We start from the raw sequence: 25,834 nt of genomic DNA on the forward strand, positions 1-25,834 counted from the left end.
TCATAAAAAGTACCACATTCAAATGAGAAAATTCAACTGAAAAACAAAACAAATCCAATTTTAAATGAAAAAAAAAAAATCCAACCAAGTGAAGGTAAATCCAATCCTAAGAGAAACAAGTGTTTTGTTTAATTATAAAACACAAAAAAGGTAGTTAATTAATTAATATAGTAAATGATAGTAACTAGAAAAGGGGAAAGAAGCAAGAAGAGAACAATCTAGGCAAGAAAATCTAAACAAGTGTAGAGATATGCTGTAGTGGGGCCCACAAGAGCGCACTTTTTTCCTCTTCTATTTCTCTCTTTCTATTACCTCGGAGCAATGTCTGAGGAGAATCCCTAACTCATCAGTTCCGTTTTTTCTTTTCTTCCGTACCTCGCTTTCTGATCACAGTTCGTTGCCCCATCTGGGTTCTTGTTAGATTTTGCTTTCAGATTCGATTCAGATTTTCTTTCTCTTTGTGGGTGCAAATTGGGATAAGAAAAAGAAGAGATTTTTCGATAAGATGAAGAGAGGGAACGACGATGAGAAGGTGGCGGGGCCAATGTTTCCGAGGCTGCATGTGAATGATGCAGAGAAAGGAGGGCCAAGAGCACCACCGAGGAATAAGATGGCCCTCTATGAACAACTCAGTGTTCCCTCTCAGAGGTTCAATCCACGCCTTCTGCCACTCAAACCGAATTCATCTTCTAACTTAGTTGCTCCACCAACTTCCTCAACCCAGGTGAGGATTGGGTTTTGTGTATTTGTGCTTCATTCAATTTTGATTTTTTTTTATCTAAGCTGGAAAATGTTTGTGTTGTTGTGGTTTAGTTGCTTAACTTGCTCTTAAGCTTGAGATTTTTGGGAAAAAAGCAAGTCTAACTTCAATTAGAGATAAATAATTAAGATAGTATGTAATTAGGGGTAGCCTTTGTCTCATAACTCAGTTTTGCAGGATTGGGTTAGGTCAAATCTCAAATTCTAAGATATTATGGTGGGTTTATCGAATCACCTCTTATAAGATCGTGTTAGGCTTTAATAAGGAATTTAGCAATTTTGAGGATTCTTAATGATCGACCTTTTTGTGATATATATGCCTTGGAGTTTGTTGTTTTAGTGTAAGATTTGAAACAAATACGCCTATAATTTGAGTTGTGCGGTGAAGGTTTGCGAATGAATTTGTGTATATTTCTAATACGAATCAATATATGTATATTCAGGGGAGTGGGCATGAGAGAAGTTATGGTTACCCAGTTCGTTTACCTTCGCAAACACAGGCTCATCGAACCGAAAGTTATGTTTCTCGCCAATCTGATGGATCAAGATCAAACACTTCATCGGTGCAGCTAGAAAGGAGAAAGAGAGCAGATGAAGATGATGTTCATGCATACATTTGCTCAAGGATTGGTCACTCAAATGATAAAGCGATGAAGAGTTTCAATGGGAAAAAATTCACTCCTTTGGGTAATTTTTGCTCAGTTTCAGTGCAAAATGATGGTGACAGAGATTCAGCACAATTTGGTTCCCTTCCTGTTGACACCAGAAAGCATGTGAGGAGTGGGAATGAGACACATCCACATGTAAGCTCAAGTAGACAGCAACAAAAAATGTCTGTGAAAAACAAATCAAGTGGAGAAGTTATTGACAGTCTAGTGATGCAAGCCAAGGTGATTCCAAATCAAGAGGATCAAGATTGTTCTGTCCCAAGTATAAGCAGGTTACATCAGGATGTTGCTTGTCTACAGCAGGAGTGTGTGGCTGGGACACAGTCCAATGATGTTGAACATAGAAATGGTGTCCTTAACTCTACAAGGGATATGGATAATGGAAATGCCCTTGTACCAAAAAGCTGTTTTCATTCTGCAGTAAACCAAACCTGTCCAGTTGAGGTTACCAATGATGTTGATGTTGAATATCACGATGTTGGTACTGAAGGTCCGATACAGAAGGGAAATTTTGATGAAAGTGGTGATGTCTCGAAGATTTCCACGGTAACAAATTTATCAAGTCTGATAGTTTCTCCTGATGATGTTGTAGGGATATTAGGTCAAAAACATTTCTGGAAAGCAAGGCGAAAAATTGCCAAGTAAGTCATGTTGATGTTTAGCAGTAGCTTTTACTGTGGTGTGGTGCTTTCAAGCTTCAATTATTTCCTCGTGAAACTTCTTACTGATTTATGGTAATGTTTTTTTACATGCTTCATCTGGATGGTATTTGTGATTTATGTATATTATAGTTATCATAGAAAAAGTCAACTTGTTCCTATCTGCAGGAGTATAGAATAAAACCCCAAGTTTGATTTGTCTTCTGATTTGATTATTCATATTTTTATTCCTTTCATATTGTTTCATGCATATTTGATATGGATATAAGGCTTGGTTTATAAGCTATGTTAAACCTTGTCCCTATTGCCACTCAATGAAGGTATTTTTCCTTTCTCTTGTATATAAAACTGTAGAACTGCATTTGGTTTATGCTATACAACCTACACTAGGTAAATAACCTGTATATTTACATTTCATTCGAGGAGTTGCAAATGTGGCTCTGAAGAAAGAAAATCTGATCATCTTGGGGTCTCTTCTAAATTGGTCTTTTGTATGTTCAAAGTTCTTAATAAATTTTTAATGGTGGATACTGGATCGTCTTAAAACAGGGTGGTGAGCAGTCTTAAAATATTGTACTGTGTCGAAGGGTTACCCTTATGACAGGCCGATAGCGGATATATTCATCTCTTGGTTTCCTCTTACTTGGTTCTCCATGTGACCTCTGGGGCGAGTTTCCTTACTATACCGCTTGCCCTTGCTGCACTGAAGGACTTGGACTAAGAAGGGGACTGAGAAATGCAGGATGATCCCTCGCAGTATATGATGAGGGGATGAGTTGTTAATACATGTTATACTTATAACAAGGGGAATATTTCTCTTTTTTTCTTCTCCCATTTGTCAATGTCTTAATTTCTGTGTTCAGGTTGGGACATTTAGCTTAGGTAGCCATATAATAGTTCCTTTGCATAAGATATCTTTTATATGATTTGATATGCATATGCCTAGAAAAGATGACTATGTTACATTGCACGGTTTAAACTCCATGCTTTGGCCAGAAACAACTAAACTACACAACTATTTCGTATGAACTATAAAATTTGTTTGTCTGCCATGAGCTATATTCTTTTTTGCCATCTGTATGATATTTTATTTGGCTCCTTCAAAGTATGAAAGTATATAAATATACTTTTACTTTAGAGGAGCTTTAACCTTTTGGATGAGTATTGAGCAATTGCTATGAGTTATATTCTTATTTGGCTCCTTCAGAGTAAGAAAGTGTGTCAAACACTTTTACTTTAGAGGAGTTTTTACCTTTTGGATGAGTATTGTGTAATTTTCTTGATTGAACTCCCATTCCTCTCTACAGTCAACAGAGAGTGTTTGCTGTCCAAGTGTTTGAATTGCACAGACTGATCAAGGTAAAATTGATCTCTTCTGCTAGCTCGAAATGGGAAGCATGTTAACTTTTATTGCACATACTTGCACACAGACATGGAGAATCACCCTTCAAGTCTGTTCATACACATTCACACATTAATTCTCTTTATTTAAACAGGTTCAACAGCTGATTGCTTCATCCCCAGATGTTTTGCTTGAAGATGCTGCTTTCTTGGGAAAATTTCCTCTGGAGGGGTCTACTCCTAAAACCATTTCATTGCAAGTTGTCGTCGATCCCCAGCAACAAACTCCTAAACGGAAAAACAATTCAGAAAAGCAGAACCTTAAAACAGAATGTTCTGCTGAGAATGCAGTTGAGAAGAAGACCTCATTTTCGTCTCCGAAAAATGGTAGCCACCTTACAAATCACACCCCTTATTCAGGACTTCCACACCAGGCAGATGTAGCTTCTGATAACAGAACAAGTCCCTGGAGTTTCAATCAGTCACCTCAACATCAGTGGTTAATTCCTATCATGTCTCCTTCCGAAGGGCTTGTCTACAAGCCATATCCCGGGCCGGCATTTACCGGAGCAATGCCTGCAGGATTCGGACAAGCACCTCTCGGTGCTACTTTCATGAATCCTGCATTTCAATTCCCAGCTTCTCATCAAGTAGTCGGGGTGTCACCGTTTGTTTCTCCGGCCAACCACACCTACTTCTCCCCCTATGGCATGCCGGTAGCGAATCAAGCAGCATCAGGGTCAGCTGTTGAACATGTGAACCAGTTGGCCGGACAAGGTTCTCATGGTCAAAATGGTCATTCATCAGTTGAGGGAGCCAATTTTAACACTCACCATAACCAAAGCTCATCCAACTTACCAGTTCAGAGGAATGGAGCCATATCACATGTCAAGAAACTTCATGTGTCCAAGGAGAGACAATTACAAGGGAGCACAGCAAGCACTCCTGGTGAAACACCACAGGGAATCAGAGCAGGGAACATTGCTGAAGGAAGTGATGCACATTCTCTTTCTCTTCACTCTGTTGAAACCAGACACCAAACACAAGTCATCAAAGTCGTTCCACATAACGGGAAATCTGCCACAGAATCAGCTGCTAGAATATTTCAATCCATTCAACAAGAGAGAAAACAGCATGATTTAGTGTAGTCATGTTTATGGTTCTGTTCTGCTTCAGAAATGTGAAAGTCCAAAGCTATAAATACTAAACTCTGTTGGAAGTGAAAATGTTGTCTAAATGTGGCACAAGACAGGCTTTGAGATGAGTTTGTACAGTGCGTCAAGTCCTGTACTTTGTTGTTGTTGTTTTACTATATGTATCTTGCTACTTTATTCTACTTTTTCTGTTGTTTTTGTCCTTGTTACAGCATATTCGTTTGTAGATATTGTTGTAACTATATGGAATGTTAAAAATAATCAAATGTAATATTAGTGGATGTTGTCTCCCTGTGCACTACATTTTCATTTTACTCATTCAAACAGAGTTTTGACCCTTACATAGTAGTGTTTAACTGGCTAAATTGTAATATTGATATTTCTTTAGTTCTTAAAAAGTAGATTTTAACTCTAATTTAACTTTTTCGACTTGTTCTTTTGTTTGATCAGCAAAATTCTCTTGTTGATCTGTAAGACGATGTTTGTATAGAGGAAGGACTACAAACGTATAAGAAAAATTGTAGAAATTAAATGGAATCAAAATTGTTAATTTACTCTTTTTTATCATTATAAAAATCAGCGAAAAAAAAATGTTACCAAAATATTCAATACATCCTCTTCATGTATCTCTTATCAGATGTAATTGGTTGAAACATTAATTATGAATAAGTTAAGGGCATTTTGGATTTCTACCCGGACCTCCATAGTAGAATTGAGGATCATAAATGTATTCTGACATGTACCAAACATCATAGCAATTATATTCATCAGAAAAATCATAGGTCCATTCTGGGATTTTCAAGGCCTCAGAGTTGTCATGAATTCTCATTCTTGTTATTGCAGATGAATAATCCAGAACTGAAGCAAATTGGCCATTGCCCATTTGTGTTGCTGTGTGAGGAGTTTGTGCAACCCTTGCACTGTAAACTTCACCACCCCATTCCACAGATTGTGCATTGTAAAGTATTGTTTCAAACAACTCAGGTGGCCAATAACCTATGTTGGTCTTCTCACCATATTGCATCCACCAATTGTTCGTACAGGGATCCTAATGCAAACCAAAATCATAAAAAAAAATGAAATATAGAAGAATCTATCGTTTATACTTTAACAACTATCAAGAATACAAGTGTGGAGTTGAGAGTTTAAATTAGAGGGAGATTAATGAAAATCATTGATATATATATATATATATATATATATATATATATATATATATATATATATATATATATATATATATATATATATATATATATATATATATAGTTATTTAACAGACAATGAATGTTTTAATAATTTAAACGAGAACGGAGATGAGTATTATGAAACAGATCTATTGATCCCATCTCATCTCCATACCAATTGAAAAAGGTGGGTATTTCTCATATACATACCCATATTTAGTCAATATAAGAATTCCTTTCCAAAATGAGAATGAACTTAAACAATATCCACGGAATGAATTTGTTTGTGATCTCCTAATTAAAAGTGCTACATGTCAAAATATAAGTATATAAGTGTCAAAATTTGAATCATATTTACCTAGAAAGTATTACATGTCAAAATTAGAGGAATTTCATAGTTATAAATGATCCAGATTTTAACTCGTGATAGAACTAGATGTTAACACGTGACTGTTTTCATAAAATATCAATATCAATATTGTATTATTTCCCCTAGAACGATGTTAAACAAACATATCACTAACCTTAAAGATGTAAATAGTTATTACGTATGGAAGGCCACCAGGAATTGAGATTGGATATATAGCAGCACCCAAGGCAATTTCGTTGTTGGTCTGAATAAAGCCAGGACAAGTTAGATCAAAGCAACCAGTTTCCTTTGAACCATCAGCCTGCAAAAGATGGTGTTTAAAATTACCAGGCCCAAAATACTAGAACAAATTACTACAAATTTTCAATAAATCTAAACTTTAATCAAAATATTTTTTACTTTATTGTATTTTTTTTTCTGTTTCTTGTGCATCTAAAATTGAAAATAAATTCTTTTTAACATAATTCACTAAATATTTATATGTTAACTAAAAGTCATGCCATCACACTAAATGATATCTCAGTCAATGGAGTTCTCAAATTTAAATTTGGATATTTTGCTGGATTTTTTGTATTGTCTTTAAAATATCATTATCACTATTGATTTTGATGTTTTAAAATATATTACATTTTTTTAATGAATTTTTCTGTATTGTCTTTAAAATATCATTATGACCATTGATTTTGAAATTTTAAAAAATATTAACAGTTTTTTTAAGTAATGATATAGTGTATTTTTAAGGTTTAAATATGTTTTTGGTTTCGTAATTCGAAGTGAAAGCTGAAATTATTATTTTTTAAAATTTTGACTCAATTTAGTTCTCAAAATTTAGAAATGGGTAAATTTAATATTTTTAATTAAATTTTGTTAAATTTATTTAACGTTTCAAACATGTTTCATGATAACATTTGAGTTATTTACACAATTTGACCTGTACTCGCACTTTAATGTTAACTAAGAAACACATATAAAACGTCAAATAAACATAATAAAATTTTGTTAAAAATATTAAATTCACACACTTCTAAAGTTTAACAAACTAAACTTGTCCAAAATTTCAATTCTAATTTTTACTAAAATTAAGGGACAAAAAAATTTAAAGGACAAAAATATATTTAATCATATTTTTAATATATATTTTTAATATCTAGCGTAATAAAAAAAATTGCAGACTTAGTTATAAATTAGTACGCTTTTTATTTATTTATTTTATCAAATATACCAAAAACATCTTTAGCAGAATAAAAATGTATTATTTATCTAAATAAAATCTATATTATATTAGTGCGGAGAAAAGATAGATAGTGTGCTATTTAAGTGCAAAATTCGCTTACTGTCTACATATACATAATATCTTAAAATAAAAAGAACTTTGGATTTATAAAAATATATACTATTTATCTAGATTAACATTATGTTAAATGTGAAAATTAATGATTTTAAACTTTAGAAAAACAAAACAATGATTTCAAAATTTACTAAAAATAATTTGTTTTATAGGATGTAACACATATAAAATCTTAGACACCACTCTAACCCCAAAACCTTAAGACAATGTTGTTATGGGTCTTTATTCTTATATAGTGTTTAACTTTGTCTTTTTTATCCAATGTTGAACTTTTGACTCAGAGGACTTTTCCCAACACACACTTATTTTGATTTGGTAGATAGTTAAGTTTAATTTTTGGGTTGATGGAATTATAAAACTCACCGTCCAATATACAAATAACCGAGTTTGTCTATCTCCATATACACTGGGATTCACCTGTTGCAAGTTTATTGAGTACAGAGAGAATGAGTTATTTAAAGGTGAACAAATTTTAAACACTTAAAAATGTGAAACCATATATAACTTCAGGTGTTCAAACATGAAGTTTAGTCAAATTTATGTCTACCACATTTTTTTAATCCTCACTATTCAAAATTATATCTATCGGTGAAAAATGGAAGCAATTTACTTCTGAATTTAGAATAATTGATACAATTTATTATTTTCGTTAAATTATTTGAAACAAATAAAAAAAATCATCAAATTTAACACTAAAATTAATTACACCAATAAAATAAACTATTTTTATCAATAACTATTGTGTCATTTTTAAACAATATAATAATGTAATGTTTTTAAGTTAATATATAAAATAAATTTATATTTATTAAAAATAAAGTGAAATAAACAAATAAATTAATTGTTGATGAATAAACAAAAGATGAACAATTTTATAGAAAATAGATAAAAATAACTGTTAATTTTAAAAAATTAATAAATAATTATATTGTAAATGGTAGAATTTTTTATTATAAAATGTGGACACAAAAAAGGGAATACTTTTTATATATTACTAGCGTATGTATCTTTTAAATATGAATAATAATATGGTAGTAGGTGATAATAGTGTAATGTTATTAAGTATATATAAAAATAAATTTATATTTATTAAAAATAAAATGAAATGAAAAGAGAAATTAATTATTGATGAATAAAAAAAGAAAAAAAGATAAACAGTTTTATAAAAAATAGATAAAAATAACGATTAATTTTAAAAAATTTAATAAATAATTATATTGTAAAGAATAAAATTGACATATGAAATATGGACACAAAAGAAGAAATACTCTTTATATATTACTAGCGAACACATAAGCGCTATCGCGCATGTGTATTCGCATTTTTTAATTTTCAAGAAATTTAAGATCAATAACAAATAAATAATTTTTGAAATAGTTGTTAAATATAAAATTAAAAAAAATAAGATATGTAAAAAGAAAATTTAAATAATAATTTAAGACAAAAGAGATTTCAAAAAATATTTGTATAAAAATGATTAAAAGTAAATTATTTATAAAATAATTAATTTTTAAAATAACTAAGGGTAAAACATGAATTATGAAATATTGACACAAAAAGAGGAATTTCCTTTATTATTATAGATAGATAGATTATAGATATTGATTATAAATTATATATTCCTACGTAGACGACTAAAAAATTATATCAATTTTTGCAAATAGAAACTAAATTAAAATTACAAAAATCTGGAGGATAATTTTCTTTTTTAAAAAAAACAGGAATAAATAAGTAATTAAACCTATATTTAAAAAAAAAAAATTGTTATGAACTTAAAAAGAAAAACAAGAAAAAGTGTTAGAATATAACTTTGGTTTTTTAAATAAGAAAAATGCATATAAGAAAAGGGAAATTCTTACTGCCCATCCAGATTGAACACACTCAAAGTCATTGTGTGGGCCTGTTAAGAGAGCCACTTGAGTAGTGCTGTATTCATCATCCTTCTCAACAAAAGGGTTGCAAACTCTTAAGTCTGCTTTTCCTCCCAGGTAACGGTAACCAACTGTGAACAATATTGCCTTCTGTTTCACAAACCTCCCATGTCAAATCACCACACAAAAAAACACTTACTTCTTTCATTCAACTACAACAATATCACTTACAGAGTGGTTTTTAAGTTGAACAAATGAATCAAGATTCTTATTCACTTCACCATGTTCGTGATGAGAGAAACTTGGCTTCTTCCTTCCATACTCTTCAACTGAATCAGCCTTCAATAGCTCTCTTTTTCTTATTCTTCTAACAGGTATTGTTCCCTCTGCACATTTTCCACTTTTCTGCCACACTTGTGAAGTCACAATCAAAGATTCATTCATCTTTTTTCCATATCTAGAAGTTCTTGACCCCACTGTTAAGTCCTTCTTAGCTGAATTATGAGTAGGAGCCATCTGATATATGCAGATTCATATACAATTTGTTACGGGTTATTTTTTTAAACACCTTTAAGAGATCCAAAGAAAAAAAATGTGTTTAAATTATTTTGTATCTTAACTTTTAAACGAAGCAGACTATTCAGTATAACAAACAATATGACTCACCTGGATTTTATGATCCTTCAGTGCAGGGTTGTCAAATGCTGGTTGCTTATTAATGTCAATGCAATTAATTATATCTCCATCTTCGCTCTACAAAGATGAAAAAAATTACTACTAAAAATTCTTATATTATATGGGAATTTTTTTGCAAATTTGTTAAAAAGATTTGCAAGAAAAGACTTATCCTGCTATTTTTTTTAAGAATTTTTATTGGTAAGTAATTCTTTTATGGATAATTATTTTTTACAAAATTATAAAATTCACAAGTATTTTCTACAAAATTTGTTGTGAAAAATATTTTATACAAAATATTTTGTAAAAAAAATTGGCAACAATTTCCTGCAAAATTTTTTTCATAACAAAATTTATAAGTATTTTCTACAAAATAAATATTTCAAAACAAAATCAACAGAAATATGAGTTTTTTTAGTAGTGAAGTGTTATGATAAATCAAGACTTAATTAATTGTGTGTTTAGTCTTTGAGAAAGATAAAAAACATTTTTCTAGTCTACAAAATTAAAAACATAAGTAAACTTTAACTTTGTATAGTAATAATAATAATAATCAATAACGTAGTGCAACAATTCAGAAAACATTATCTCCCTATAAACTATATGATATTCTTGATCAAATGGCTGGTCAATTACAGAACTAATTAGGTGTTTAACAACATTAAGATAGACTTAATTACCTTGATAGTTTTTAAGGAATGTCTTCTAAGATGCTTTAATTTTCTCTCAACTTCCAAAATCTTGTGTCTTGATGGAGAGCCACCATGGACTGTGATTAGCAGCCATAAGAGAATGAAGATTGTGGATCTCATGGCAGAAAAGTGCAACACTTTTCCCATTCAAAATTCAATTAGCAATGATAATTTTTGTGTCTTGCAAAGTGAGTCACAACACTGAAATTGAAGATATGCAATTTATTGGTGAAGTGAGGTCATGAATTAGAGACATTAATGCATGAGTTACCGTCTGTGTCATTCAACTTATGCTTACACCAACACCCAATCAAAATTTTGAAAAAAGAATCTCATTCATGAACCAAAGAAAATAAAGGTTTTAGATTTTTCCGTTAAATTTAAAATTAATGTTCATATGTGAATCCTTTGGTTTAATTTTTCAACAAATTTCCAAAATTTTAGCTTGAAAAGGGTTAAATATGTTTTTGATCCCTTAACTTTCAGTGAAAATGTGAAAATTGGAATCAGTCCCTCTCCAAAACTTTAGCCTAATTTAGTCCTCTAACTTTATAAATATTTGGATTTAGCCTTTTTAACCAATTTTTTAAAATTTATTTAATGTTTTCATGAGAGCATTTTGTTTATCTTGCTTGACACATTTTCGCTTCAATGTTAACTAAGAAACTGTCTTGAAACACGTTTGAAACGTTAAATAAACTTAACAACATTTTGTTAAAATGACTAAATCCAACCATTTGTAAAGTTGCAAGATTAAATTAGGCCAAAATTTCAAAGAGATACTAATTCCAATTTTTAGTGAAAGTTAAATAATCAAAAACATATTTAACCCCGTTGAAAATAATTGTTTGCACGATTCAAAAGTTCTTATAGTGTTTTATATATATATATATATATATATATATATATATATCAGACCTTAGGAGTTAGAATAATAGAATAGAGGCTTTAGCGATCTGTTTGGTGCATGCAAAATATGCTGAAAGTGAAAGAAAAATGGAGGGAGACAATAGGCAAAAAAAAAATGTAAATAATGCATTAGTGTAGTAATCATTGGGTTCAAGAAGTAAAGGCCTACAATTAGTTGAGATACTCAAGTGGAATCACTTTCGGCCTGGCCCACTTACTTTTATCGCTAGCATGAACACATTGACATTGTTGACTTACAATTAATGAAAAATGTATAAAGTTAATCAACATGCACAATTTAAAAAGTAAAATTTTTAAAGCAAGAAACCAAAACTAAAATGATTCAATAATACATATTTCTTATAAATTATATCGATACAAAAATATTAAGTGCTACACATAAATTGTTATTAGTTTATACTAAGGATGTGTTTAGACTATAGTTGAAAAAAATTAAATTTAGTTGAATGAAAGAAGAAAATCTGATTCAACTGAAAAGCTTTAGTGTGTGTAATATTTTTAATTTGGGAGGTGAAACCAAAATTTATTTTTCATCGAAAGTCATAAATAATATTTAACAATTTTTTATTCAATTCCATTGAACTCTATTTCAAAACAAAAACAGAAGAAAACTCAAAAAAAAAAAAAATTTAAGCAGAAACTGTCTACAATCATTTCAGTGTCGAAGGTGAGTTAAAATAAGAGTATCAAAATATCATTTCTAATTAATAAATATGTACTAATAATTTAGTTACGTAAACCTACTACTATGGTATAACACTGTCTAGAACCATCGAAAACATCAAACACCCAAAGCAAAAGTGTAACTGTGTCACAGAGAGAGAGAAAAAAAAAATGGTGAACTTCACGTTGATGATCACTGCGGAGCTTGAGAACCTCACCAATCTTCAACCCCAAGGTGGCTGCGATGATCCCAATTTCCCTTACCTTTTCAAGGTTTCTTTCTTTTTCCTTCATCTCTTCCAATTAATCAAATGCAACTTTTTCAAGTTTCTTTCTGTTTTTCATTTTCGTTCTGTTGTTGCAATCAATAGTTGAAATGTGGGAGATGCGGAGAACTCAGCCAGAAAGAAACCTGCGTCGTCTTAAACGACACCGTTCCTCTTCCGGTTGGAAAGGCCACCACTCATCTCATTCAAAAGGTAACCTAATTCACCCTTTGGCTTGCGTTTTATCAAAAGCATTTTTTTTTCACTACCCAATTCAATAAACCCGTGGATTTAATAGTCCCTGAAAGATTGTGATTGATTCTCGCATGAGCTCCTCAAGTCTGCACATTTCTCAGTTCAAGTTCTTATTACTCTCTCATAGTTTATTGGTAACCACAAAATTTGGTGTGTCCTACTACTTTTTGTACTAGTTTCTTCTGATGATTTCTAATAAAATTTATCTTAGTATTCCTCATCGGAATCAATGGCCTTAGGAACTTCTTGTGATTTCCATCTTTGTATATTTTGACAAGAGTTTAGTAATCATGCACACCTTTAAAATAATTTTACATTGTTATCCAATTATAAACTATTGTTGGTTTGAGTTTTCAGATTACTATGGTGAAAAGTAACAAACTTAGTTTCGTTAATGATTGAAAGATAGTGCACAATGTAAACATACCATTAAGGTAATCTTATACTGTTAGTGCAGAACATCTTTTTCTCATTGGCTGTCAAAAAACAGTTTTTCTCAATTCATACTGCTATGTGTTTACTTTTAGGGATATATAATTTTTCAGTTATGTATTTCTGAACAGTAGAAAAGACGAGTGAACTATCCACTATACTAGTATTTGCAATCACTGTTATGGTTCATCGACTTTTTGCTTTTAATTAGGTGAAATGAGACTGTATTTGGATAAACTTCTCTATAAATATTTGTAGTTGAAAAAAAGAGAGGTAAAATGAATTGAACTTCTCTATAATCTAAAATGAACGAGCTTCTGTACCTTAGCTTTGGGAGAAGTTAAATGAAAATAGCTTTTGTGGAAGTTAAATGTATTAGTTTAGTTTACTTTAGCTTATGTGAGATACATAATTCTTTTACCTTATTACTTTTTTTGTTATAAATACTTATGGATAATTTTATCCAAATATGACCTAAGTGCATTAAAGACACACCAACTGAATAGAATTCTATTCGTTTAGCATGATTGGGCTTTTACTTATGTGGTTATTTTTCTGTCTCTGACGTAGTAGGAAAGGTTCTGAAGATTTTATGTGATTCTGCTGCATAACTTTAAAATGATAATCACTCAATGCAGTGTTTTCTTTCATTTGTGATTCTTTGAACTGTTTGCTCCTGCAGCTGGTGGTTTCTTAGTATCCTTTATTTGGTATGTAGTGCAAATTTTGTGGCAGGGATGGCACTGTGACCATGATCGAAGGCAAAGGTAAACCACTCACCCAGGAAATCAGTGAATCAGGGAAGTACGCACCATTGATGTTATTTGACTGCAGGGGCTATGAACCTGTAGATTTTGTATTCGGTGATGGATGGAAAGTTGAATCGGTGAGTATCCTTTTTAATTTTATGCTATGTTTCCAGTTTTTTTATGACATATCTTTGGTCTCTTTTGATTGTTCATTGTTGCTTCTGACATATAAGCTTAGGAGTTTGTATTGTAGATATAGTTCATATACCCACTCTTTTCTATTGAAACAAAAATTATTGGCTTAATGGCATCATGTGTCTGATCTCTTCTGATAATTCAGTGTTACTGATATACATTACTGATAATTCATTGAAACACATCATCATGTGCTTCCTTTGTTTTGCTTTGATGCTTACTGTTAGTGATTCAATTTATTTTGTTCACTGGTATCAATACTGGAAACGATGTCTATAATGTTTTTTTCTAAGAGCTTAAAACTGGGATGAATTTGATGTGATGTGATTAATTTCAAATCTTCTTTTCCCCAGTCTTCAAAAATTAAACCTATAGTTGTATCATTTATGGGAAAGTGACAGGTTCAGAATGAATAGTTTCGATCATCACAATTTACAAGATACAGCCTCTTGAATAAAATTTCATTCAAAATTGTACAGTTCTAGATTTTCCTGGTGCAAAAAACTGTAATTTAACCCGATAGCCATATTTTTAACAGGTCCTATAAATTTTGGTAATATCATAATTTTCTGCATGTTAGTTATATTATTGACAAATACAACTTGAATTTTGAAGCTTGAGGGAACCAAATTTGAGAATGTTGACTTGTCAAGTGGAGAATATGCTGACTATGACGAGAAGGGAGAATGCCCAGTCATGATATCCAATGTTCGAGCTACTTTTGAAGTGACAAAGTAGAAAACTGGTTTGCTGTGTAAACATTTTCTTGATGTATAAATTCACTGTTCTGTTCCAGATGAGCTTTTGAGCACTGGTTTGCATCTTAATCAGGCAAGAAATTGTGGAATCTTCTAACATTACATGTGATTGATGGAGTTTACTTTTCATTGTGATCACTGGACATGACACCAATACACCACGCTAAATATTAATATTTAAATTTCATTATTAATATTTTTATTTATTTTATTTTATTTTCAGTTTTTCCCTATGGTAACAAGTCTGAACAAAACAAATTTGACATTTTTCTTTATGATATTAGTGTATGCCTATTTATAAGGAAATTGTTTAAGGGTTAGAAGTCACGATATCATTTTAATTAAATATTTAACTGATGTGCCAACTTCAGATAAAAGGGGGTATTAATGGGTTCTTTCTTTCAGCACTCCCATAATTTGTTTCTACACGTGTGAAAAAATTTAAATTGTTTGTATATAAAAAATATTGTGCAATCTGGAAATATATGTGTATTATATAATTTGAAAATGCATGATGGATTTTATTATCAAAAAATGTATTCGCACTATGTAATCTAAAATTTAAAAATGTATAATTGATTTTAGAATTTATAATGTATTACAGAATATACTCTTGGATTTGGAAATATATTTTTAATTGTCTAATTTTTCATGTACTTTGATAAACGTATTTTGAATCTGAAATTTTTTATGAATCGTGTAATTTATAATTTGTTATCAAAATTGTATAATCTGAAAATGTTTGTGTAATCTATAAATATATCTTAAATTGTATAAATGTTTGTGTTAATTTGACTTTTTTCTTACATATGGAGGTGAAAAAATAAGTATAGAGGTGGTAAAAGATATGTTCTGATATTAGTTGCAATCGATGATGCAATTTAAACCCATATTTGGATTTCAAGGAAAAGGACTCCTGGGCTACGCTAATGACTACGACTGCGATAGAATGCTTAAATTTAACGAAATTTAAAATTTAATCAAGCTTTTATAGAATTAAAATATAAGTAAAAATTTATCAAAATGTAAAAGCAATGAGGTTTTAGAAAGTAACATGAAATTAAATTAAAATAAAATAAAATTTAGTGTAGGATTAGGATACACAGGGCAAGAGAGAGTGAACATAAAAGATTGAAAATTGAGTGTTTTTTATGCATCTAAAAGAATAAATATTTAATTACATATTTTATCATTAGTATTTATATTTTTAGAATTTTTATTCTAAATTTTTAATTTCTCGAATTTGATAATCTGAATTTTAAAATGTTAATTGACTATTATATTACTAACGATGTAATGATCTGAGTAATTTAAAGTGATTTCTGTTTCAGAATTTAATACGTATGATATTTTAAATTTAACTTATATATTTTATTATTAATTTTTTATTTTTTTATTTTTTATCGTTAATTTTTAAATTTTTAACATTGATTTTTCAATGTTAGCAGCATTATGATCATTATCGTTTAAGTTTCAAAGTGTATATAGATTTCACATTCCCTTCGGGATATTAACTTAATGATGTAATAATGTGATTAACAAATAAAGTGAAAAGGTAGTAATGTGATTATATCACCAATAAAATAAGCAAAAATATTTCATGTTAAATTAAGTAAATGTCACAATCTAACACTTCTCTTATTAAATATTAGAGTATTTGTTTGATTTATCTGTATTTTATTTTAGTTAACAGTTTAGAATAATAGGACCTTTATTTCTCAACTATGGTAATGCTACAAATTTTACATAGTTTTTCAATATTTTGTATTCCGATTAAGTTAAATAACTATACATCTACAAAAAAATTAAAATTGCTAGATAAGAAGGTAAAATAAGAAAAAAAAATTAAAAATTTTAAACAAAAATAATAAATACAATATAAATAAACAATAATATATAGATATTGTTTTTCAAGTCAAACAACCTCTATTTTCATTCATCTGACATTTGTTATTTTTTTCTCTTCTCTACCATCCCCTCTGGTTCTTTCTTTTCTGTCAAATAAACACTACGTTTTTGGTCTATTTTTTCAAAAAAACATACCAAAAAAATCAATTTTAATTAAATTATAGAGTATAATAGATCCTATTTATAGAGTATAATAGATCCTATTTTAATAGAAAAGTTGAATTTTAAAATACATTTCTAATAAAGAAGCTGAATTTTAAAATTCAACTTCTAAAAATAATTGAAATTGTATTTTAAAACATGACTTCATCTTACACATCTCATTTCGATAATTTTCTTTTAAAAAGTAACCCAGAAAAGTTAAAAATTAAAAACATCACATGTTTAGGTTTCAAAATAAAGAGGTATTCTAAAAATTAGTATTTTTCTAAGTTTCATAAAACAATAGTTTTAATCAATTTCCTTACACTGAGTTCAAAAGTTTCAGTCTTTCTTGTTTCACAAGAACACTTTTTTGAACCTCCATTATTTCTCATATCTCAATTGTCAAATTAAGGAGAAGAGGGGTGAACAATTATGTCACAATCTCCGATCTGTAAAAACCTTAAAAAGTAAAAAAGAGAAGAAGAACAAAGATCCATGGAGTTAATATTAAACAAAAGTATGATCAAACAGGTCTCTTTTGTACATTCAAAAATGACTCAACTTGTGTATGAAATGGGGTCACTCTACCACCTAGCACTCTCCAACAATGTAATTATCATGACGAAATTGGGTGTTGACACGTCCCATAAGTCATCATGAATCTCACTAGTATATCTAAGCACTTTATTCTACATCTCTATTTTCCCTCAAGTTTCAATGGAAAGTGACAACAAAATATATGTCAATAGTTCAATACCTTTGAATCCACCATTTGTAACAAAGGTTCCAAAGCACTAGGAGCAAATTTTCTGGCGAAAAGCACACAAACAGAAGAGTTTCTATTGTTGTACAAACATGTAGAACCTCCTCGTACGCTGTTGAAAAACTCCTCAGTGATGTCATTTCTTCCAAATGTAGCTGGGTGAGCTCCACCCCTAGACCAGTCCACCCAAGTTAAGCTTCTATTGGCCAAAACATTTGCAGCTTGAATGGTGAGCATCGTCGGAAAGTAGTGCTCGTCGACGTAGCACGCCGGCCGGCAATATCGCTCGAATACCGGATGGAACTTCGTGTCTTCAACAATGGTGACGGCGAGCTTCCGGTTCACTTCGAACCATTGCGAGCCCTTGCGCCACTCAGTGATGTTCACCAGAGGGGCCATGTTCTCGTTGTAGCGCCCTCTTCCAAATGGACCCTGATCATCGAATGCACCCATGAAGCTGTGTTTGGACTTCATTGTGTAATGGTAGATAAAACTGAAGTTGTAGAGGGGAATGCATGACTCAGAGACAAGTATGAACCACTCGTTGGACATGTCAAGCAATGCATTACCAAGGAGTCTTCTTTCAGCATCACACATGCTCATCCTTCCCCACTCAGAAACCTACACAAAGATCATCATCAGAGGCGTCAAAAGAAATCATAAGATCTTGCAGAAAATTTTCATGGTCAAAAGAAAGTTAATATAAGTTAGAAACAAGTATAGCTTCCATGTGTGTTAAAAGCTTGGATGGAAAACTCATTGCTGAGAAAAAAATGTAAGAGAGCTTAAGTCAAAATAGGTGGCACAAGACTAATCTTAAGTTATCAATTCTAAAAATGCAGCAAATTCATGGTGTAAATGAAAAAGTCTTATGAAAATCAGATATGCAAGGCTGCAAATCCATAGCTATGAAAAGCAACAAAAGTCTTATGCCACTAGATGAAGTTTGGTTACATGGATCATACAATAACTATTGGTCTAATTTAAAGACCAAATCCTTAGAGATATTCATCATAAGATCTCTCTTGAGAACTTCCTGTAGAGTCATTTTTGGTCTCCCTCTACCCTTTTCATACGATTGAAAACCGCAATCCTTGAACAGAAATTGACATATAAAGCTAATCTTGTGCCTTTTTCTAACAATGCAAACTTTTAGAAGCATTAGTCCTTTATATTCAAGCCTCTGTGACCAAGTGATTTTGGAATTAGATCCTTTTCACCCTTGTCCTGCATTATTGATTTCAATTTTAGCACAAAATAGAGTGCTTATGTGTGTATTGTTTACTCCTTAAGGACAAAATAATGGCTCTAGAACCGATCTTGTGGTTTACCTAATAGCTTAAGATTTTAAAAAAGTAGGCCATTGAGCTTAGCAATCTAAAATGTTCCACGATGATAATCTATTATCTTAGTATTACAAAAGGAAACATGAACACATAACTTTCAATGACTGCCATACCTCTCCTAGGAAGCAAGCTCAAGCATTTTCCCAGGATAAAATTTTTTATCTTTCTCTCAAACCTATGTCTTTCAAATGCAACACTACATAAGATTTGTAGATGCAATGATATTTCGTAAACGGACAATTCTAAACAGGTAACAAGTTATAGATAATTAGGTAGTATTATATTTATATCTACTGTTTTATATGTTCCTGCTAATCCAAGGTTAATACATTCCATGGTTCACCACCTTGTAAAACTAACTTTATCTTGTAAGTAAAGTGTATGATTCTTTTAATCACACTGGTATTGAAAGATTACAACCTTGACTCAAGCACATTAGAAACCTAAGTTCACAACACGGTAAACCTGAAAGTTTTGCATCCACTGATATGACTTGCTGAATTCCTTACCTAAAAGTCTAGCAACTTGATACTCTAACCATTTAACACTGATAAAAAATCAACATTACCATCACCACACAAGGCAGAATTCAGAAAGTAAGATGCAACTATAATCAAATGCACTGATGCCACCACCATCAGTAGCTAAATTCTCATAAAAAGCTTAAAACAATCACAAACAGGACTTAAAAGAAGACATAACATTTGTGAACAGAGATTAACATATAAAGTTTAAACTACTAAACTTGCAGCAATTAAGCATAGGCAACTTCAGATCAAAGGTAGTTACAAGGGTAAAAAGAGCAAGTGCAGTTTCATCAACAAATAGCAGCATAAGACGAATATGGCCTTACCTGGCTAGGGATTTGCCTGCCGTAAAAGACAGATGTAGGAGGAAACTGAGGTTGATATGAGGGCAGTGAATGAATATATATGGAAAACAACTTCTCATGCCCCTTGAAAAATCTCTCCCAAAGGGGTGCCAGAGGCAATGGTCCCTTGGTCAGGAACATGAATGCAATCTTGGGAATTCTAGGATATGGATAATCCTTGATCCTTGGAACAAAAGAAGCCCTCCACAGCAGTTCTTTGTCACTCATGTTGTGGATCAGGCTCAAAGGTGGTCTAATCCACTTATCCAAACCACCATGTTCCTCATAATAACATGGCTGAAAATTAGAACTCATTGTAGTCGCTACACTCTCAATTCCAAAATGCTTAACTGTGTATATGCTAATGACCGAAAACACAACACAGAGAGAAAAAAACAACACAAGTAGCCGCAGTGGTCTCAGAGGCTTCGATTGGCTGCTTCTTTCCTTTCCCTCTTCAAGGGCCACACCCCTAGATTGCATCTTGCTCACAATTACAAATCAAAACCAAAGAAAAAAAAAAAAAACTTTTACGGCAACCAGCCTCTTGGTTCTGTGTAAGATCCAATTTTGAATGTGAAGGAAGTCACCACTGAAAAAAAAGGAGTGAAATTCATCACATGGTCATAAAAATTTCAGAAACTTCTGTGCCACAATATATGATCTATCAGGGGTGCCAAATCAACATTCGAACATGTGATGTTGGGAACAACAAAAATACAGCACATGGGTATTAAAAAACAAAACAGAGATTTTCTAAAGAACAGAAGCAAAAGGTAGGATTTTTATTTTTCCCATTTTGGTGATCTTACCAACCAAAGATGAAAGGGGTGGTGCAGAGTCAATGGAGTGAAGGAAGGAGAGTGAATAGTGAGAGAAGAAGAAAAAGTGTACTCAAAGATAGTATTATATTATGTAGTGCATATTTTTCTCTTCTCACATTTTCCCCTTTACACTCACACATGCATCTTCATTGTTTTATTTTATATATTAAAACTGTCATGAAATTTCTTAATTATAGTATATTTACATGTATATAACAATTTAACCATGTTCACTGCAAGAGATGTAAGATTTAGAAAATGTTTATAGATAAACTTACAAATCATTGAATAAAAATTTGTTTTCATTGACAACAAGATTTTAATCGGTATATACAAGGTTAACTAAAGTTAAGTACTAGATTATGAGTTATGCAGTGAGTAATTTATGATTGATTCATACAATCAATCATAATTCATACAAGGTCGATTGCTGAAGAAGCTGGAGTTAAAGCTTTTTGTATCTTAAAGACATTCCAAGCAGTGTTTGCAGCATGTCCAGTAGTCGCAAATACATGTTCAGTAGCTTCCCTTGCACTTTCCCCAAACCAACCAAATCTTATCTATCAAATTCAACTTTAGAAAAAAAAGCATATGCGTATTACTTAAATATCATTTCATAAGTATAACAATTAGTCTACTCTTATTTGAAGTATTTTCTAAACAGGTTAGAGTGCATTATTCTAGTAAAAGTTATATATCTAAGTTTAACAATTTTGTGAAAAGATAGTAACTAGATTGCTTAAACTTAAAATAAGTAATAAAACTGAATTTGAAAACATGTGAGAGAAAAATTTGTAAGGCTATATTTACCTGTTAGAAACCACTCTTGATGTAGCTTTGGAAGTGGCAGAAAGAGTTTGTTTTTCAGAAGCTTCAGCGGCATCTAGAACCTTGTCACATGTAAAAGTTGCTAAGGCCACATGGTAGAGTGCAAGAAAATCAGAAACTAACTTGTAGGATTTTCAATATTCAAGCAAGATAATAATTATTTTATATTAAATATAGTTGTGTTTTGTTGAACATTAACTAAAATTAGTCGTCTTGTCTTGTGTCTGATGCTCATTGTAAAAGATATATGCATAACAAAGGAGAATAATGAATTCTCCTTTCCTATCTAAAGTAGAAATAGGTTGAACAAGCCATATGTATATATAATTTCATAGACTTCTTACTAACAAGAGCATCTCCAATTCTTTTTAAAGCAAAACGTAAATACTTGAATTCAGCAGATTCAGTGAAATAGTATTGTCTAGAGGCCAAAGAGAAATAATATAATTAATTGGAGGCCAAGGGTCCCTCAAGCTTAATGGCTCCTTGTGTTGTCCATGCTTGTTGAGAATTCACTTGACATTTCTATTACAAGAAGCGACAAAACAATCCTTGTAAACATGAACTAAAATCTTTCTCTCACATGGTTCAGAATCATTTAAAAAATATTGACAAGCCACCAAGAAAATCTAAGTAACAAATTGCTACTTTGTCAAATATTAAAATGTTGAAAATCTAAGTAACATGCTACTTACGTTTCCTTAGACAATTGTATCATGAACTTATTAAACTAGAAAATGATTTATTGTTTCATGACTTGATGTGTTATGTGATTATCTTGAATAGAGTCCGAGGTCTTTATAACAATCTGTAGTAGTGGCAAACTTGAAAGATATGGTGAACAAACATGTAACACTCAAACCAAAACACGAACTCACTTGATACCATGTCATCTCCATACTAGTGTGAGAGAAAAATCTAGAAAATAAATGACAAGAAAACCTTACCTCAAGTTTCATATAACCATGCCTCACAACCTCATTTATTTGCGTATAATTTGCAAGAACTTCAATTTATAGATGTGGTGTTCTCATCTACAGATTAAGAAAAAGGCATAAAAATGTTAGTAGTTAAATCAATAATTATATATATATATATATGAACTATTTAATTGAAATATTAAACACATAAGATTACTGTAAAACATGTTGAAAGATAAGAATTTAGAGATGGGTTTCTTACCAAAACATAAGAAACATATTAAATAATGATATTTTATGGATTACATTTATTAATGATAAATCAACTAAAGAACATATTAAATAATAGTATTGATTATGATTACATTCTTAACTGGAAATATACTAGTAGATAAATTAAACATGTATTACAACAATGAAACCAATTGCACGGGAAACATGATACATCTAAATCCTGTGAAATATTTGACAAATGCTTCACCATTACATATCCTTCTTTTAGTTTTGGACCATACTCTTGTATAAAGGATAGCTTAGAGACTTCCAAAAACCTACATACCTATAATCCAAAACCAGTTGTTACAAAAGACAATTTTAGTTCTGGAGAAGTGTAGAAGTTACTGAAGGAAAAACAGATTTATGGTTCACAAATTCTATCAAAAGACAATCTAACTGATCATGATTCTCATCTTGTAAAAGTATTTCTAATCTAAATTTCAGGACAGATTGTCATATGTGTAAACTTGCACTTTTTGAGATAATGACCAACAATAACCATGAAATTCACCTACTAAGAATCAAAAAAATCTATGCGATAAAGTGATTGTTGAAGCATAAAGTTAAAGGTGAGTATCAATGCTAGAAACAGAGTTTTTCCATAAATCTGGAGTGAAAAAGTGTTGAAAGCGTGAACTCGCGAAATCACTACGAACTTACAAATCAGCAAAACCTGTGGTCACACCTTCCTTGCTCAGACGCAGTCGCCGCCGACAACACCGGCCACTATGGGAAGCCCTTCCGACTCAGACGAAGTCGCCACGCCCTCTACTCTCCTCTTCGATTTTCTTCCTCTGTGCGAAATCCAAGGATGGCTCTCTAGAAACATAAACTCTCCCCAAATGCGAAAAATATAAAAGATGGGAGGTTAAAAGATGAAAAAAAAAGGAGTGAAATTCATCACATGGTCATAAAAATTTCAGAAACTTCTGTGCCACAATATGAGATCTATCGGGGGTGCCAAATCAACATTCGAACATGTGATGTTGGGAACAACAAAAATACAGCACATGGGTATTAAAAAACAAAACAGAGATTTTCTAAAGAACAGAAGCAAAAGGTAGGATTTTTATTTTTCCCATTTTGGTGATCTTACCAACCAAAGATGAAAGGGGTGGTGCAGAGTCAATGGAGTGAAGGAAGGAGAGTGAACAGTGAGAGAAGAAGAAAAAGTGTACTCAAAGATAGTATTATTGACTAGTAGGTGTGGATTTTGGAGATAATTGATGAAACAAGTGTATGAATGAAAGAGTGAATCTGGATTTGTTGTTAAGTGTTGGCTGTTCCTACGACTTCTCGTATTCAGAGTTGCAACCTCGTCATGAGGGTGTGAGGAATAATAATAAGGATGCAGAATCTTCAAGCTGGTCTCATTTTTTCTTGCCCCATTTTGTACCCACATTAATGTGTATTTACCGTGTTGCATCAAACTTCACTGTTTCAGCCTCTGATTTTGTAACTTCTCTTGTTCTTTTCCTTCGTGACAAGACAGGATCAGAGTTTTAATAGAACAGAGCTTTAAAGCATTTTTGGAGAATTTTACTTTCAGGCTCTCATCAAAATTTAATCAGATTGTTTACGCAATCTACACTAAGATTAGTAATATAAAAGACATATAAAATTTTGTAATTTTTGTTTGGGTATTTTAATATAATTTTACTTCATTTCGAATATTTTTTGCAATATTTGATTAAAATATACCTATGATTTAGATATGAAGCAATTTAATTTTGAAAGAATTTGCTTACTTTTCTTTTAATTAAAGATGATTGTACTTGTATATCTACTTTGATAACTTCCCTAGTTGTTTTACTTCGTTTAGAGGTAGGAAGAATATAACCAATGGAATTTAATTTTCAAAGCTATTAATGTAAAGTTTTCTATATTTTTAATTCAACTAATTAAAATTTATGTTTGACAGATTTTTACCATTTTTATTATGAAAATTTAATTTTTCATTTAATAAATTGTAGTTGCGTGACAATAAAAATATATATTTTTTATTATCAATCTATGTTAAACTAATTCAAACTCGTTTATTTATTGGTAAAAATTCAGTATGAAAGTCAACGCAAATTTTATAATCACATGCGGAATTTTGTGACTGTATAATAGAATAGATACTCTTACATTATCAGTCTATTTATATTAAATTCAAATAATTTTTTGTCAAATATTTGCTTATATTAATTTGAACATTTGTTAGCACCAATTTTAAGATTATTTATTATATTAAAATCATCGAATGTATAATAAAATACTTTTAATAAAGTTTACTTTTAATTGCTTAAACGTCTACGATTAAAATTGATATAAATTTGCGATCCATTATACCTTAAAATCACTTTATTTCTACACCTGTTTAATTTGTTAATACAGTTTTTTTTTTTTTAAAAAAAACAATATTTCATATTTGTAATTCATGGACATGAGAGTTTCACCTTACCATGTGGATCAAACATTTCATACTTTCACAATAAAAGAAAAAGAAAAATAGTATTTCGTTTGTATGGTTTTGTTCAAATATCATGCATGTAAAAAACACATATAATAAATAATATAAGGTAAATATAATATGGTTTGGTGTAAATTGAAATTAGTTCATTTTTTAATATTTTGATTGAATTTAGTCGATTAATTTGATAAATGTATTAATTTTGTCATTTTATTCAAATTTTACTAGATTTAATTTTTTAACAAAATTAAAGTAAACAAATTTGATTTAAAAAATAAATTCATGTATTTTTAGAGTGGATAAGTTAAATTAATCTAAAATTATGAAAAGAAGACTAATTCTAATTTTTTATATGATAAAAACATATTTAACCACTAATATATTATTGTGATTTCATATTTTTTCTTATCTTCTTGTCATTTTCTCTTTTATTTTACTTTATTTGTAAAAATTACAAAAATGCACAAAACTTTTACTTAGATTGTATAGACAGGGGAGGCAAAAAAAAAGTATGCTTAACCTTCATT

The 25,834-nt window shown here is 30.8% G+C and overlaps 4 protein-coding genes across 7 annotated transcripts; 2 read left to right on the forward strand and 2 right to left on the reverse strand.

Annotated features, from left to right (window-relative positions):
• Positions 1 to 235: 235 nt before the first annotated feature.
• LOC114193317 (protein EARLY FLOWERING 3-like) lies at positions 236 to 4,922 on the forward strand. The gene is made up of 4 exons (XM_028083054.1): positions 236 to 724; positions 1,203 to 2,068; positions 3,394 to 3,445; positions 3,583 to 4,922. Exons 1-4 carry the CDS (start codon positions 506 to 508, stop codon positions 4,573 to 4,575), a joined length of 2,130 nt encoding a protein of 709 aa, XP_027938855.1. The 5' UTR covers positions 236 to 505; the 3' UTR covers positions 4,576 to 4,922.
• Positions 4,923 to 5,251: 329 nt separating this feature from the next.
• Positions 5,252 to 10,844, reverse strand: LOC114194228. The gene is made up of 7 exons (XM_028084341.1): positions 10,713 to 10,844; positions 10,024 to 10,110; positions 9,589 to 9,873; positions 9,346 to 9,507; positions 7,850 to 7,903; positions 6,293 to 6,439; positions 5,252 to 5,629 (listed from the first exon to the last, which is right to left on the reverse strand). Exons 1-7 carry the CDS (start codon positions 10,842 to 10,844, stop codon positions 5,252 to 5,254), a joined length of 1,245 nt encoding a protein of 414 aa, XP_027940142.1.
• A 1,556-nt stretch (positions 10,845 to 12,400) lies between these two features.
• Positions 12,401 to 15,168, forward strand: LOC114195261 (CXXC motif containing zinc binding protein). Its single transcript, XM_028085665.1, has 4 exons — positions 12,401 to 12,590; positions 12,689 to 12,796; positions 13,989 to 14,156; positions 14,830 to 15,168. Exons 1-4 carry the CDS (start codon positions 12,489 to 12,491, stop codon positions 14,950 to 14,952), a joined length of 501 nt encoding a protein of 166 aa, XP_027941466.1. The 5' UTR covers positions 12,401 to 12,488; the 3' UTR covers positions 14,953 to 15,168.
• A 2,336-nt stretch (positions 15,169 to 17,504) lies between these two features.
• Positions 17,505 to 24,301, reverse strand: LOC114194306 (glycosyltransferase BC10). Of its 4 annotated transcripts, none has more exons than XM_028084436.1 (5): positions 23,538 to 24,265; positions 22,604 to 22,690; positions 21,639 to 21,718; positions 19,987 to 20,596; positions 17,505 to 18,408 (listed from the first exon to the last, which is right to left on the reverse strand). In XM_028084436.1, exons 4-5 carry the CDS (start codon positions 20,485 to 20,487, stop codon positions 17,767 to 17,769), a joined length of 1,143 nt encoding a protein of 380 aa, XP_027940237.1. In that variant the 5' UTR covers positions 20,488 to 20,596; positions 21,639 to 21,718; positions 22,604 to 22,690; positions 23,538 to 24,265; the 3' UTR covers positions 17,505 to 17,766. The 4 variants fall into 4 exon arrangements, 3 of the variants coding, with proteins under 3 accessions (XP_027940237.1, XP_027940235.1, XP_027940236.1); XM_028084434.1 differs by having other exon boundaries at positions 23,513 to 24,265; XM_028084435.1 differs by having other exon boundaries at positions 21,639 to 21,738; positions 23,513 to 24,265.
• Positions 24,302 to 25,834: the final 1,533 nt, after the last annotated feature.

This window comes from Vigna unguiculata, chromosome 8, assembly GCF_004118075.2.
Source record: "Vigna unguiculata cultivar IT97K-499-35 chromosome 8, ASM411807v1, whole genome shotgun sequence".
NCBI lineage: Eukaryota > Viridiplantae > Streptophyta > Magnoliopsida > Fabales > Fabaceae > Vigna > Vigna unguiculata.